Consider the following 14,006-nt stretch of genomic DNA (forward strand, 5'->3'; position numbering starts at 1 on the left):
TGGATTTTTATAGAACAATAGAAGAAACGCAATAATAAATTTGAATACAGCATTTACCGTAAACCCACAACATCAGACCAATATTGTCGAAGAAAACAATTTATAGCACAACTTGTCAACGATAATCTGAAAACTGGCCACCTACAACTCAATGGTCTACAAACTTCTAAATGTCCCACTAAGTCCGAAAAATTACACAAAGGGACATAATATAATCAAGCACATTGTCGTGGCCAATGGAAACAGATCTGATATTTTTATAAATTAAAATAACAATACAAGTCACAAGTCAACAAATATTGATAATAATTAAGTAATGTATTGCTGGGTTGAGTATAACCACCAAATAAACAACTACTTGAAGAAAGATCTGAGTAAACATGGTGTTAAACTGACTTTTAAGACTTCTAATCGGCTACGAAACATATCTTAAGGTAGACATCCACAAGTTGACAAATATCTATAGCCCCAGGTGTATACCACATAAATAAAATGTTCCGACTGCCCAAGAATCAATGCAGGCCAAAGTAAACTTTTACAAATCAGGTAAAAAAGCACCGATCGAACTAAAAATACCCCCGCCGCAGCTAACCTGCTGTCTAAGCGAATTTCCATTTTTCTGAATTAAATTTCAATTGATCTATTTAAATAAAATTAGGTTTAACGAGTACCTAGGTTTGCTGCTACAAGGAAACTAATAAAGTGTGTGTTTTAAGTAAAATAATTATTGCTTAGTATAAAATGAATATATTTGCCAAGTTTGATCAAAAGATATCCAAAAACAAGCAAACTACAACATTTTACAATATTCTCTATAAGAATAACATGGGGATTTCAAATTTACAATTTTTTTAGTTTTCTCCGTAACCAATAACCGTAAAAAAACACTTTGATATACTGAATTGTTTGTTTTTTTAAGCTCTTTAAGGAGGTTTAGAGAAAAATTGGGAAATTTTGTGTTTTGAGGGTCAAAAGTGAGAAAAACCAACTTTTACCCCATAAAACCCTGTTCCCATGGTCCGATCATGCTGGATCGCGAACTCATTCAAGTTTATCCCGCCTTACACCTTCAAACCAAATTTCATCAAAATCAGATAAAAATTACTCAAGTTATCGCGTTCACGGACACATATATATATAAATCTATATATGTATATATATATATATATATATATACATATATAAAAATTTGAACGAATGGTGTTTTTGGCCTCTGGGGACATCGAAATGAAAAAGTAAATCGGTCCCGGGCCTAAGTCTTACCATGAGACCTACGGTAATAGCTACTTCCCTATAGGGAAATTCGCTAAAACAGAAATCTTAATTCGCTCAACACATCATCGACAATAAAAATGATATAATAGATATAAGTGATGGTCTTGATATTCTACATTACTATGGGAAAGGAAATTTATTAAATACTTTGGAAGAATTCGAAATATACAAAAGTTATGATAGGCCTATAATTAATCATTTTTGTGTTTTGTGTAAAATATGCCTAATTTATTTTGACGGCACCTGAAGAAAGTTGATCCTTTTGTAAGTCTGACGATGGTGGATAAAAAACCACCGAATCATATTTAGCAAGTTATGATTTGTTTAATGTTATTAATGCAGGAAAAGTGTGATTCTGATATCATATCCAGCAACAATGGTACAGGAAAGGTCATGATGACACAGATGAGGTGACCGGAAATGTGATATCGCAGTTACTTGTGACGGAAGTGAGGTGGGATACAGACGCAGACACCGGACGTGGCCCACTCACTCACACACACACACACTCACGCACTCACACACTGACACAGCACAGATGGACCACATACCGGTGAGTGTTAGCACAGAGGAGTAATATAAATATTCCTTCTCTGAGGTTTAAGTCCACTAAGTGTACCGACTCTCGTCTCGTGCAAGACTTAATATTGTTTATGTTAGGTAAAATACTACTAATTAAATAACAACTTTACAAATAAAGATTTTTTTAGATAGCAATAAAAATATGCGTCTTGACAAAGGACTTAATTTCTTGTTGACTAGTAAACAATTTTATTCTATTAGAGTTTGATATAGATCTTATACTTAGGATATAATTTACTCAATAGTACCTTCAGTAGTTCAGGGTATAAGTGTGTGAGATATAGGACTAAATAATACATTGTTGGTTATAGTGGTTTTGTCGCTAAAAAGTACTGCTACAGAGAAACCAGTAGTCATCTCATAAGGACTACTTGTTTGTGATACAATACTACGCCGTTACTCACAGTGCATAAACTAATTTGATATCTATAGCTTTGTGGCTCAACGTAAATAGTCCCGACTGTGGATGAGAAAACGACAAGTTTATTCAAGATTGATATCAATATATATGTAAACTTCGTCCATAGCACACAAATGCTATGGACGAATCCTTTGGTACATATGCTGTTACTTATGTTGCGGACATATAGGTCCCTATGAAACTTATCAACGTAATAGTGAAATGAAGATTATCTTTTGCCCATTGTGATTTAAGAATTAGCACATGTCCTGGTGACAAAATGATCCTCGGAGATTCTCGTTACGAAATTTTTTGTACTATTCATTACTCTCCGCTCCTATAATCATGGTATTAAAAAACAAACAGACGAATCAGATGAAAAGGTTTAAAGGAAATTGATGATTATATAACCTGGTAATTAACGATTAAACGTGAACAGTACTGTAAACACTCATAACGGCGTTTCAATGTTTTTCGATTAATAAAAATATTTTTATTTACGCCATTTAGAATATGAGAATTTGGTCTAAAACTTAGCCTACACTTTTTTCATTATTAATCCCAATATTATGGAAAGTATTTGTGAATCACATACATCGTCATTGCTGCCTGACGAGATATTGTATATCTAATATTAAGTAAAATAATTTATGTTTTTATCAAATTCGGAAGCAATAATTGGCCCTTTCCTGTAAATTCAATAGTTAAGTCGATGCTTGCATTTTACTACCTATTTCATCTTCCTTATTAATTTTATTCAGAACTTTTTTTAGAAACGCCTAGAAGCTGTGACCCGTCGAAAGCAAATCGTAAAAACATTACATGAGAATTTGACTTAAAAAAAGAAAAAAAATTATAAAACATCTTCTAAACTACTGTATAGTTTCAAGTTCGGCCAGTTCGGCACTAGACTCCATAAAATAGTCGTTTTTAAATAATTTCAAGTTTACTGGATAATTCACTACTCGTCCAACCCTTTTTTATTACAGCCTACTGTAGGATGTTTGACATAAATACAAACATACCCGTGAATTTCGTTAAAAGTTTTCTTCATGACTGGGTCAATAAGTGTAAAAAAGCAATGGCGTATTTTACAGTTAGTTATTAAAACTTAATTAATTGTGTAAAACTTAACTTAAGTTCTTGTTTTAGAATTAGCACTTTTACAGAAACATTTGAAATCTAACTTAGCTGAAAAGTTTGATTCAAAAGGGCGAAACCCACGCTTTCGCAGAGTACTGTTACAAGAAAATTCAACGATATCCATTCTAACGGAAGGATAGGTATATGTTAAACCACAAATTGGGGGGGGGGAGTGGTGGTCTGTAACATTGACTTTTGGGGTAAGATGAAATAACATAAAAATTAGGTTAATATTCCTTAGAAGTTAAAAGTTACATATCTCGTTTGATATATACTCGTAGACGTCCATGTAATTATGTCTGTTCCAGATTATATTTTTTGTAGCTGTTTTTCTACCTGAAACTTTACTTGCGCTTGTTACAACATCAATCCAAGAACATTATCTTACAAACTCTGGTGGAACCCTATCCGAGTCTATAAGAAAACTCTACAAAAGACAAGCGGAAGATTTTGGACCTACAAATGACGTCGGAAATGGTACCCCGACCGACGTCGAGGGCAGCAGTACAATCAGACCGGACAGACCTGGGCGTAGGAGGGGTGGTGGTCCTCGTAGACATCGCGGACACCACGGGTGTGGCCCGGGTAGAGGTAAAGGCCCTATGAGACCTCCAGGAAACACGGACGTCAACCGGGGCAGGGACATAGAGGATCTAGCGGTAAAGGGACTAGTGACTGACCAAGAGTTAGGGGTGTCATCACACAGAGGCTACAGCAGGAGATCCAGGGAAAGAGGAGAGTGTAGGCCAGATAGATGGGAAGGAACTGGCAACGAGACATCTACATCTACACCTTCAGAAACCTCACCCTCAGTAAAAATGTGAACCAGTCAAGTAAATTAACAATTAGTGTATATAATGCTTACATATATTGGCATAAGTAAAAAAATCTCTCTGCAAAATAAATGGGGTTAAAACGTAAAAGCTAAGATTTAGTTTAAAAAGTAAGAAATTGTCAATTTATTAATAATTATTGCTTTATCTTTCTGGAATTATATATAAAATCTACTTATTGCTATTTACTGGTACCTAATCCTCTTGATCATTTTATTATTTATATCAAATGAGTGTGTTTGACAATAACAAAAATATCTCACCTTTTAAAGTGTTGCTTCAAAATAATACTAACTAAGTTTACATTAGGCTTATGTTAAGATTAAAGGTACGTTTGTTCATTAAATAATGGATAGGTCATACATACACTTAATTCGCAAGGTCGGGTAACTAGATGTGTTAACAGCTGTGGAAGACCAACAAAGTGACATACAAGTGACGTGGTTGTCACTTCTGAGATCATTAGCTGTCAAAGATTGTAGGTATAAGAGGCAACATGTGGCAACTGGGGGACAGTCAGTCATGGATTCCCGTACTTTGGTAAGTTTACTGCTCGTAATACTACGTAATACGTTACAGATCAGATATCAGAACCCCTCGAAAGAAAGGGTTAACCGTCATTGTTGATTCACCCAGTTATCAGCTTATTAGACAAAAAAATTGCTGATATAACCAATTACCCTTAATTAAAAGTCTTAAATTAAATTTGGAATTCGTTGTTAAATTAAAACCTAACTACACATAAAATATTATGTGATAAACCTAAGCTATACAATAAGATATCGGGTATATGGTAGTTATTCAGTTTATGAGAAAATGTAGTGAACGAGATGAGTTATCTGTATTTACACAATTTGGATAATTTAGGATTATCAGGAGTCAAACAGTTGCTCACGATCCTAAATCAAAAATGAAAGTAATATTTGGTTATATTGAATACAATGTGTTTTACTAAATTTCTCAAGCTTGAAAGAATTTTCATACTAATTAAATTACTCAATAAATAATTTAAATTTTAATGCTGTGTTTAAAGCCGGTCAAAAGAATGAAATGAATGCGATCGCATTTTGACTTCAGTCCGATAGAAAATACTTCTTACAGTGATGTTTCTTTCCAGAAAAACTTGGATAGATAACCTATAACTAGGTAACCTATACGTTGTCACTATAAACATCTATAAAGGCGTTGCTTGTTCATATTTCCTTATGAAGTATGAACATAATAACATAACATAACCACAACATTTTATAGTTAACAACGGTATAGTAAAATATACATCTTACATATGTTACTTCTCTGTGGGTTAACTAAGCAATTCTATGAGAAAATGTTTATTTCATTGTCCATCCAGGCCTTCACTCTGCTCTTGGTTGGGTTGGTTGTGGCCCCTCCCCCTGGACCAAAGGGCAAACCTCCTGGACCCGCCCACTCACAAAGCTCTAAAGGACCCTACGATGAGGATGCTGAACCAAGCCAGGAGCAGGACCAAGAACAATACGCCTCAGAATACTTTCCTGAAGGTAAACCATGCATGCTAGATTGTTCGTGTAAGGAATGTAAATGTTTTGTGCTCCTATGTTTTAGTCAAATATTATGGATATTGAATTGTAATATCTCTTCAACAAATGCCGACCATAAAGTAATAGATATGACTAAATCAATCCGTATTATTTCTGTTTTCCTAAAAGAACGAATCCAACATGTCTGAAAATAAGAATGGCACTTACATATGGGGATTGACATAATGAAATGTTTACAGGTCAAACTCAAGGATTCCAAAACCCACAAAACTATCCGGCGCAAGGCTCTTATCAAGGATCTTTCAATCCTCAAGAAGGCTTCGACAGCCAGGTGTCTGTAGGCTACCAATCACCGGACTCTCAACAGAACCAATTCCTTCTACAGCAGCAGTTCAAGCCTCAGCAGCAGTTCAAGCCTCAGCAACAACAGCAGCAGTTCAACCCCCAGCAGCAAGCGTACTTCCAGCAACAACAGCAGAGTGCCAAGCCTTACCAACTACAGCAGCCAAGCTACGGCTACATGCCTCAGACTAGTATGGGATACTTGCCCAGCATGTACAACCCAATGCCCATGATGATCTCCCCTCATGACTTCACACCCTCCTTCCCCAGTTTCCAAGGTTTTCCAATGTCTGTCGGAGGTTACGGAGTGCCTCAGATGTCCAACCAACCTTCCTTCCAACAAGGAGCTCAGGGCTACCTCACAGGACAGCCCCAAGGACAAGTTGAAGGTCAGGTGAAGTTTTCAGCCCCGAAACCTCAACGAAAAGGAAAGAAGCCCAAGCCAAGCCAAGCCCAAGAAGCTGTCCCTATTTAAAATTATAGAGAGTTCTACGCTCAACAGTAGTTTACAAATATGATAAGATATTAAACATTTTACTAAACATTTTAATGTGTAACTTGATTTTCTCATATAATACAGTTTTATAGAGTGTGAAATACGTCGGAATAAAAAAAAATTATTCTTGAAGAGTACAGCAAAACCAGTTGACTCCACCAATTACGTTAAGTGGGCCAAACCATTTGAAAACGAAAATTGGGTTGGCGTAAATTGATTACCCACAGAGGGGGGAGGGGGTTACTTCCGACACACCCGGGCACTTCAACACCAACCACACGTCGTGTGAAGACCCGGAAGCCATAATTTTTACAACTTTGGCAGTAAAGCGAAGTGTGACCGACTTTCGCCCTTTGTGGCCCGTGGCCCGCGAGAACCCCTGCCCGAGCAATCCGACGACCAACAGCTTTACGGCTCTTGTCATTGCTCTCCTCATATCAACGTAAAAGCTTATCGAGCCCTTTGAAACATCCGCCTGGACCTCGGGCACGCCTGTTAAATTGTTTTGAGATGTCCGACTAGTTTATTACTAAAGCTCTGTCAATGTTACTTGGGTACTAAAAATGTTTAGAACAGTTGCACAGCTGTTGTGTTTGTTTATATGCTATACTGACCGTGCGTCAATAACATTGTCAAACTCCAACAATACTTAAAACTGGTACCTTTCACCACTAATGCAAACAAGAAGAAACGTACTATTGCATGGTTAAAGTAATTAAAATATATTTTGCTGAAAATGCAGTCTGTAATATGTAATTTTTATGATATAATGTTATTTTTACTTTTCTAACGTTAATCGTGTTAAAAACTACACAACACTTCTGGAGGTGGATCATTTCCCAGTTTTTTAATTAAATTTAAAAAATTTGGTATGTATTGTTGAAATAGGCTGGATTTGATGTGCAATTTAGAATAATTTTTTTTTATTAGAATATACTACTTACGTAGTTGCATTACCATTTTCGTAAAATATTTAGGTTTTTACCTAATTATGAAATATAAAGCCCAGGTTGGTTTTAATTTAGTATCTAGGTAAAAAGTCAGGAATGAGGCAATAGTCAGTTAGTTGCGTGTGAATCTAAAAATAGCTGATTAACAGTACTGAAATGCCACTTAGCCAGTTAAATTTTAATAGAAATTCATATACACGAACCTTCATAAGCACTGCAGCAACCAGAGGCAGGTCTTTACATTTACGCCAAATGATCCGTGACGTCCTTGATTTATCCGGTTTTCAATGATGGAATAATCAATATTAATATTTCCCTAATAATAATAATTACCGCGATCGGCGATTGATTAGAAGTGTTGAACGTGGTAGAGGCGGGCCTGATGATTGATAGGAAATGTCAAGACCGTGTAGTGGTAGTAGACGAGTGTACTGTGTTGTATAGTGAGGTGAAGTAGGACAAGGTCGCGGGCAAGCTGTGTCGTTGACTCAGCATTGTCATGGGACCTCCACAACAATGATCATCCAGTTCATCAATTGTCCACTTGCCTTCATTAAAAATTCGTTTATACGAGCACTTCAGCTATAAAGCGAAAAAAAGTGTTGAACGCTTGTTTCATGATGGTAAGAAATAATTAATCTCACTACAGGACCTACACTTTTTAATTCTATTAGATTATTTACGTTAAGCGTCTTTGTTAGAGAAATTAAAATTATGATTTGCCGTGGATCCAACCTTCTAAAACGCTCGGGAATTTCTGGAGACCTAAACTGTCCTTCCCGCACCCAAGTCTGAGTCGCTAACCACTAAAAATATCACCAACCCGATGCTTAAAACCGATTCAATGCCCATCACTGGTGTGATACTTAAAAATTGTAATTGAATTAAAATACCGTAAAACTCACCAAATAATTATTTTGACACGATTACGGAAAGTAAATAAAAGAAACGTCTAATAACACTTAAGACATATATTTACGCGTATACTGTTACTCACAAGACGGTAAGTATACACAAAAAATGGTAAGTGGTGATCGATTTCGATTGACTATCGCCTATTGGGTCTAATGATGATTGGAGTGTCCAATCGAAATCGATCTCCACTTACCATTTTTTGTGTATATTTACCGTCTTGTGAGTAGCAGTATAAGCGTGAATATATGTTTTAAGTGTTATTTGACGTTTCTTTTATTTACATTTCGTAAATTTAATAACACGTACAATGCTGATGAAGAAGTTATTTGACACGATTGTAAACAAAATGAAATGTATAAAACACTATTGTTTGTTGCTTAAGGGCAATATCGATATTAAAACAGATTAAAACCCATATGAACCCCTTGTTTATTTCATAGTTAACGTTTATTAGTGGCATTTAGGTTAATATATCGTTTCCAAAGGTACAATTCAGATTGTCTTTAGCAAAACATTGTATAACAGATTATGTAAAACTTTGAATGGTATGCGTAGTTTTTACAATAATTTTGAGTATAAAGATTTTTTTAATGTTTAATTAAATTAAACAATAAAACAACAACAACAAATTAATAAACAATTAATTTAACAATTATATTATTTACATGAAATTATTAATTTAATTGGTAAATTACAAAAAAACTCCTAGATAATACTGATCAACATCAATAATTGAGTTCAATAAATACTAACTCCAATAATTAAGATGTTACTAGCATTTGTTAGTAGGCTCGGTCTAATAATTCTTAAGTTATTTCCCAGCTTCCAAATATCCACTTTTCAAATGATTTTATTGGCCATTCAGTTACATACAAACAATAGGCTACGTCAAACAATATCAATAAAAAATAAATAAATAAACATGCCAAACTTCTTCTTGCACTCTTGACAAACAAGATTAAAAGCTGAAATGAACACATGCAGGATCTCACTCAATACAAAACATGCAAAGCAATGCATGCATACTAAAAATGAAAAAAAAAATAAAAACTACATGCTGCAAGCTATGCAAGGCAGAGAAAAAAAAATTTACAATTTTGTAATACCTCTGCTAACTTTTTCAGGCTATAATGTTTAATGAGATTAATCTATAAGTATAAAAGAGGATGTTTGTATATTTGGCAGTGATAAACTCAGACACCGCTGAACCGATTGCCACGAAACTTGGTACATACGTGTAGAATGTCATGGAATAGGTTTATACACCATCAATTTCGTGATCCGTCCAATCGGCTCCGCCCCAGTGGCTCTGGAGTTTCCCATGTTAACCTTATGAGAAATGGAATTAATGAATCTTAACAGCTGTTTCAATTAAACAAGTTGCTTCTGTTCTATGATGTTCAATAGCATTAAAGTTACAAGGATTACCAACAGGGTGCAGCACTATTATTTCTTTTACATTTATGACAACAGCTAATTTGTAACCAAAAGGTGAGTGAGCATAGCGAACGAACTTCAACCTGGAGGCGAGTTAGCGTAGTGAACGAGTTAACCTGAAGGCAAGTGAGCGTAGCCAATGAGCTAACCTGAAGGCAAGTGAGCGCAGCGAACGAGCTCCAACCCAAAGGTGAGTGAGCGTAGCGAACGAGCTCCAACCTAAAGGTGAGTGAGCGTACCGAACGAACTTCAACCAGGACGTGATTGAGCCATACGAATGAGATCATCTTGAAAATACTGTCATTAATAACCATGAATAAAAATAACCATTAATAATAAGCTAGCATAACCTAGCGTTAATATAAGAGCAATAATAAAGAATCGGTTATCCTTTGTACTATATGTGTTTCATTAGTTGTCGTACGTATTTTAATTTAGTTATAAGCACTTCATATACAATAAGACAATTAAACATTACGGTACTTAAATTATAAATAGTCAAAGGCAAGACAACGTCTGCCGGGTTCAGCTAGTAGTTTCTAAACTTATATGCAATACGTACTATCAATATGACTGTGTTTAAAGTAAAATCGTTTTCTTCTATGACAGAGAAGCTCTTTTCACCATGTTTGAGGCGTATTTTCATACTCTTTGAGTCGAATCTTTTAAAGTAATCAGAAATTATGACTGTTTTTCGTTTTAAAATAACGCCTGTAATACTTAGCAATTGCTCGAATTAGAGCAACAGGGACACTAGTAACATTAAATACGTGCAATATTCATTTAGAATAAAACATTGAAATATGTACTTTTCATACTTATAAGATCTTTATCTAGGATATTTCTTGTTTACTTACACGTACATACAATTTTAATGGATCCATTACGAATACTGATTCGACACAAAAACTATAAATTTATCCAATTACTATAAACACAATCAATAATCCCAACTGAGCACGATTGGTTCCGAACGATTGATCTTAAACTGTACATTAGTTATGGGAAAGTGTTAAGTGGAGGGTCGGGACATAATTTGGCGCTAAACATAGTTAGTTGGGGTTAACACGAGTCTTCAATAAAGCCGACCAATCATTCAACAAATTACCCTAAACAGAGTAATACTCCGGTTCTCACGTCTGCAGCAGTAAAAGTGAGAGAAACGAACCGCTCAACTTTCAATTAGTGTTTCACACGCATCCGACAACGAATGAATGCACCACTGCATTTATGGATCAACTTTTACCGATAAAATCATCACGGTAAGTGCTGAGTATTATTTTCACTTTCACATAAATTTATATCGAGGATTTCTAGTATTAGATGTTTACATTTGTTTCCTTACAACTCTAATTTATTGTTTTCAGTTTGTAAAAACACCGCAGCAATGGAAGTACCTTCTAGATGAAAATATCCGTTATGCCTTCACCTCGTCGCTACAGGGTTTCTTAAACAGTTTTAAAAGAAAGCTTTGTTTTTGGTTTAACCCTCTTAAACAAACTTACAGCTTTGAGTAATAAAGAAATTTGAATTTTGGGTTCTTGGTAAGTTAGTGGCTTATTTAGTATTGGGAAAACTGTAAAACCAATTTAGTGATGTCGTGGGTTTGCGTCTCAAATGTGCCATTTAACATTATTATCATACACCTTACACGTGTTGGTAGCCTACTGGCTAACTGCTTGCTTTGATTGATACGTTTCACGGCCACCAGGCATAAAAGAGCTAAATAAAAGTATTATAGCTAAAAATGCTTTATAAAACATGTGCAATAAAAACTTAAGTAAATGAGTCACAAAATTGTTTAGTTAATTAATAACCCAAGTATCAAGTTATAGATTATATTTTCAAAACTCATCTCTTGGCTTATAACAAAGACTAGAACTGTTTGCCCCGAGTTGTCTGTGATACGAAGTAACCTGATATATTGTGATAGATCGCCCGATCATGTTGACGGAAGATAACTGACCTGTCCAACTGCGGTCCTATCTCGCTACATCTCCAGACAACCACAGCTGTCTCACCGCACAACCACACAACCACACAACAACCTGCCCTTGGACAAACAATCATCAGTCTACCGTGTGTAACAGCTTGTGGTTGTTAGGTGTTGGAATATGTTGGTGATTTCTGAAATAAACTGTACAATATTACACGTTTATGTTTACATTATAGAAAATATAATGAGTTGTTTAACAAAGAATAGTATTGTAATGGAGTAAGTATTACCCAGTTGTGTTATAGGACACCGATCAAGAATTTTGGTACTGGCATACTTCACTCTAATTCATTAAACACTAATGTATTAGTAAATAAATTATAATAAATTTTAGAATATCATACATAAGTAGTTAAACTAGCATTTTTCGTTATTCCAATGTATATTAAAAAGCTTATTCATCGGCCCTACCAGTCATTACTGAACCATTTACATTAAATTCCTAAGTATACGTAATGTCAAATAGTCCTAGGGACCGTTTGATAAATAACTCACCATTTGTTGTAAAATTAACAATCTTAACTAATGTTCTGATAAAATATTCATATTTTGATTAGACCTAAAATGATTTTATAACCGTCCAATTTTTATACGTTTAGAACCAGTTTCAAGATTAAAAAACACAACAAATATTTTGAGAGTACTTTTCAAATAATACATCTAAGTTATGTCTGAAATCTATACCATCTCATAGCGGACCATCATAAATTGAAAAGTAATTGTTAATTTTGATTATTCACCACACAAGGACCAAATAATGGAACTAGAGATGAGTCTCTCTCTAAGAGAAATTAATACCGTTGTAGGTCAGTGAAAGTTTATCAGTCATGGTCAATTAATATAAAAGGTAGCTATGGAAGAATGGAACTGACGCGTTGTATAACAATCAGTGAGAGAAGGCCGGTCAAACAACTGAACTGATCACAACTGAGTAGAGAAGACCGCTGTCTACGAGCATCCCTGTAAATTATACTTATTATAAGTGAGCTATGTAATTGACAGGATAGCGATACATTCATCTTCCTCAAGCAAGTCATCTCTATCTTCAGTAACACTGCTTTTACTGTTACAATTACGATTAAAACTATTTTGTATCTTCCTTGCTATCGATGCAGTAGTAGTCACGTCATTCAATGACGTTACTGCACCTGACTTGGACTAGGAATGCTTTGCTATTGTACTAAATGCACATTACTGGAACGGTTAGCTTGAATCAGACATAAACTTGCACAAACCTACAATGACGGAATTAAAATAAATTAAATTCAATAGTTACCAGCCATCCTAAATTTCTCAACAATTGACGAACTTAAAAATTGCAACAAATATTGTTTAAATTTGCATTATTACAACGTTAAATTGGATTTTTTTTCCAATAATTCGTTGATTGGTTGATACATTTTATTTTCCAGTTTCTAAATAAAATTTACGATAATTTGTCTCATAAGTACAATTTATTATTTATAGTTCAGTAAACGATAATCTTTAATAATAAAAAATAATGGCTACGAGTCGTTAATAACATGTGTAATAAAACTATCGTTAATTTTTGTACCTATACTGGATTTATATTAACTAGTGTCCCTGTTGCTCTAATTCGAGCAATTGCTAAGTATTACAGGCGTTATTTTAAAACGAAAAACATTCATAATTTCTGATTACTTTAAAAGATTCGACTCAAAGAGTATGAAAATACTCAAGATGTACATAACAGATAAATATAATCAACATTTCTTGTAAATATCTTATCATTTTTCAAAAGCTGATCTTGTTTTTTAGTGTTTTTTACAAATAATAGCCTTACTCATAGCCACATTAGATTGTCCATGTCCGATTATAAATTTAAAAAAAAAAACATTATTTCTATTTCTTCTCCTTGGTGGTGTTTTATGACTTTCCTATGTCTCCATAGTTTGCAAATCGGCTCTTTAAATGATTACTAAGAAATGCAGCACAGTGTTAATTCAGTTTTCTTTTTAGTATATAAATCTATCCAGGCCCTCTCGCTTTTTCCATTTTAATATTTACGCCAACCCAAATTCAAATAGTAAATATTTCATTTCAACCAAGTCAGTAAATGTTTGTAGCAAACTGTTAAATTAGCAAACTTATTTACT

At 34.5% G+C, this 14,006-nt stretch overlaps 2 protein-coding genes across 2 annotated transcripts in view; one reads left to right on the forward strand and one right to left on the reverse strand.

Moving 5' to 3' along the window:
• LOC128987096 (ras-related and estrogen-regulated growth inhibitor-like) overlaps positions 1-14,006 on the reverse strand; it is a 155,452-nt gene that overhangs the window by 123,030 nt on the left and 18,416 nt on the right. The window lies entirely within an intron of this gene.
• On the forward strand, positions 4,673-6,645 carry LOC128987095 (nuclear transcription factor Y subunit beta-like). Its single transcript, XM_054407793.1, has 3 exons — positions 4,673-4,773; positions 5,585-5,753; positions 5,993-6,645. The coding sequence occupies exons 1-3, from the start codon at positions 4,756-4,758 to the stop codon at positions 6,568-6,570; spliced, it is 765 nt and encodes a 254-aa protein (XP_054263768.1). The 5' UTR covers positions 4,673-4,755; the 3' UTR covers positions 6,571-6,645.

This window comes from Macrosteles quadrilineatus, unplaced genomic scaffold, assembly GCF_028750875.1.
Source record: "Macrosteles quadrilineatus isolate MER2022 unplaced genomic scaffold, UCM_ALF_1.0 Scaffold_2__2_contigs__length_208266976, whole genome shotgun sequence".
Lineage (NCBI taxonomy): Eukaryota > Metazoa > Arthropoda > Insecta > Hemiptera > Cicadellidae > Macrosteles > Macrosteles quadrilineatus.

What these genes read in the sequence shown, in the direction of transcription:
- LOC128987095 (XM_054407793.1), top strand. An exon ending in CTCAGAATACTTTCCTGAAG is followed by an intron (nt 5,754 to 5,992) that starts GTAAACCATGCA and finishes AAATGTTTACAG; the next exon opens with GTCAAACTCAAGGATTCCAA.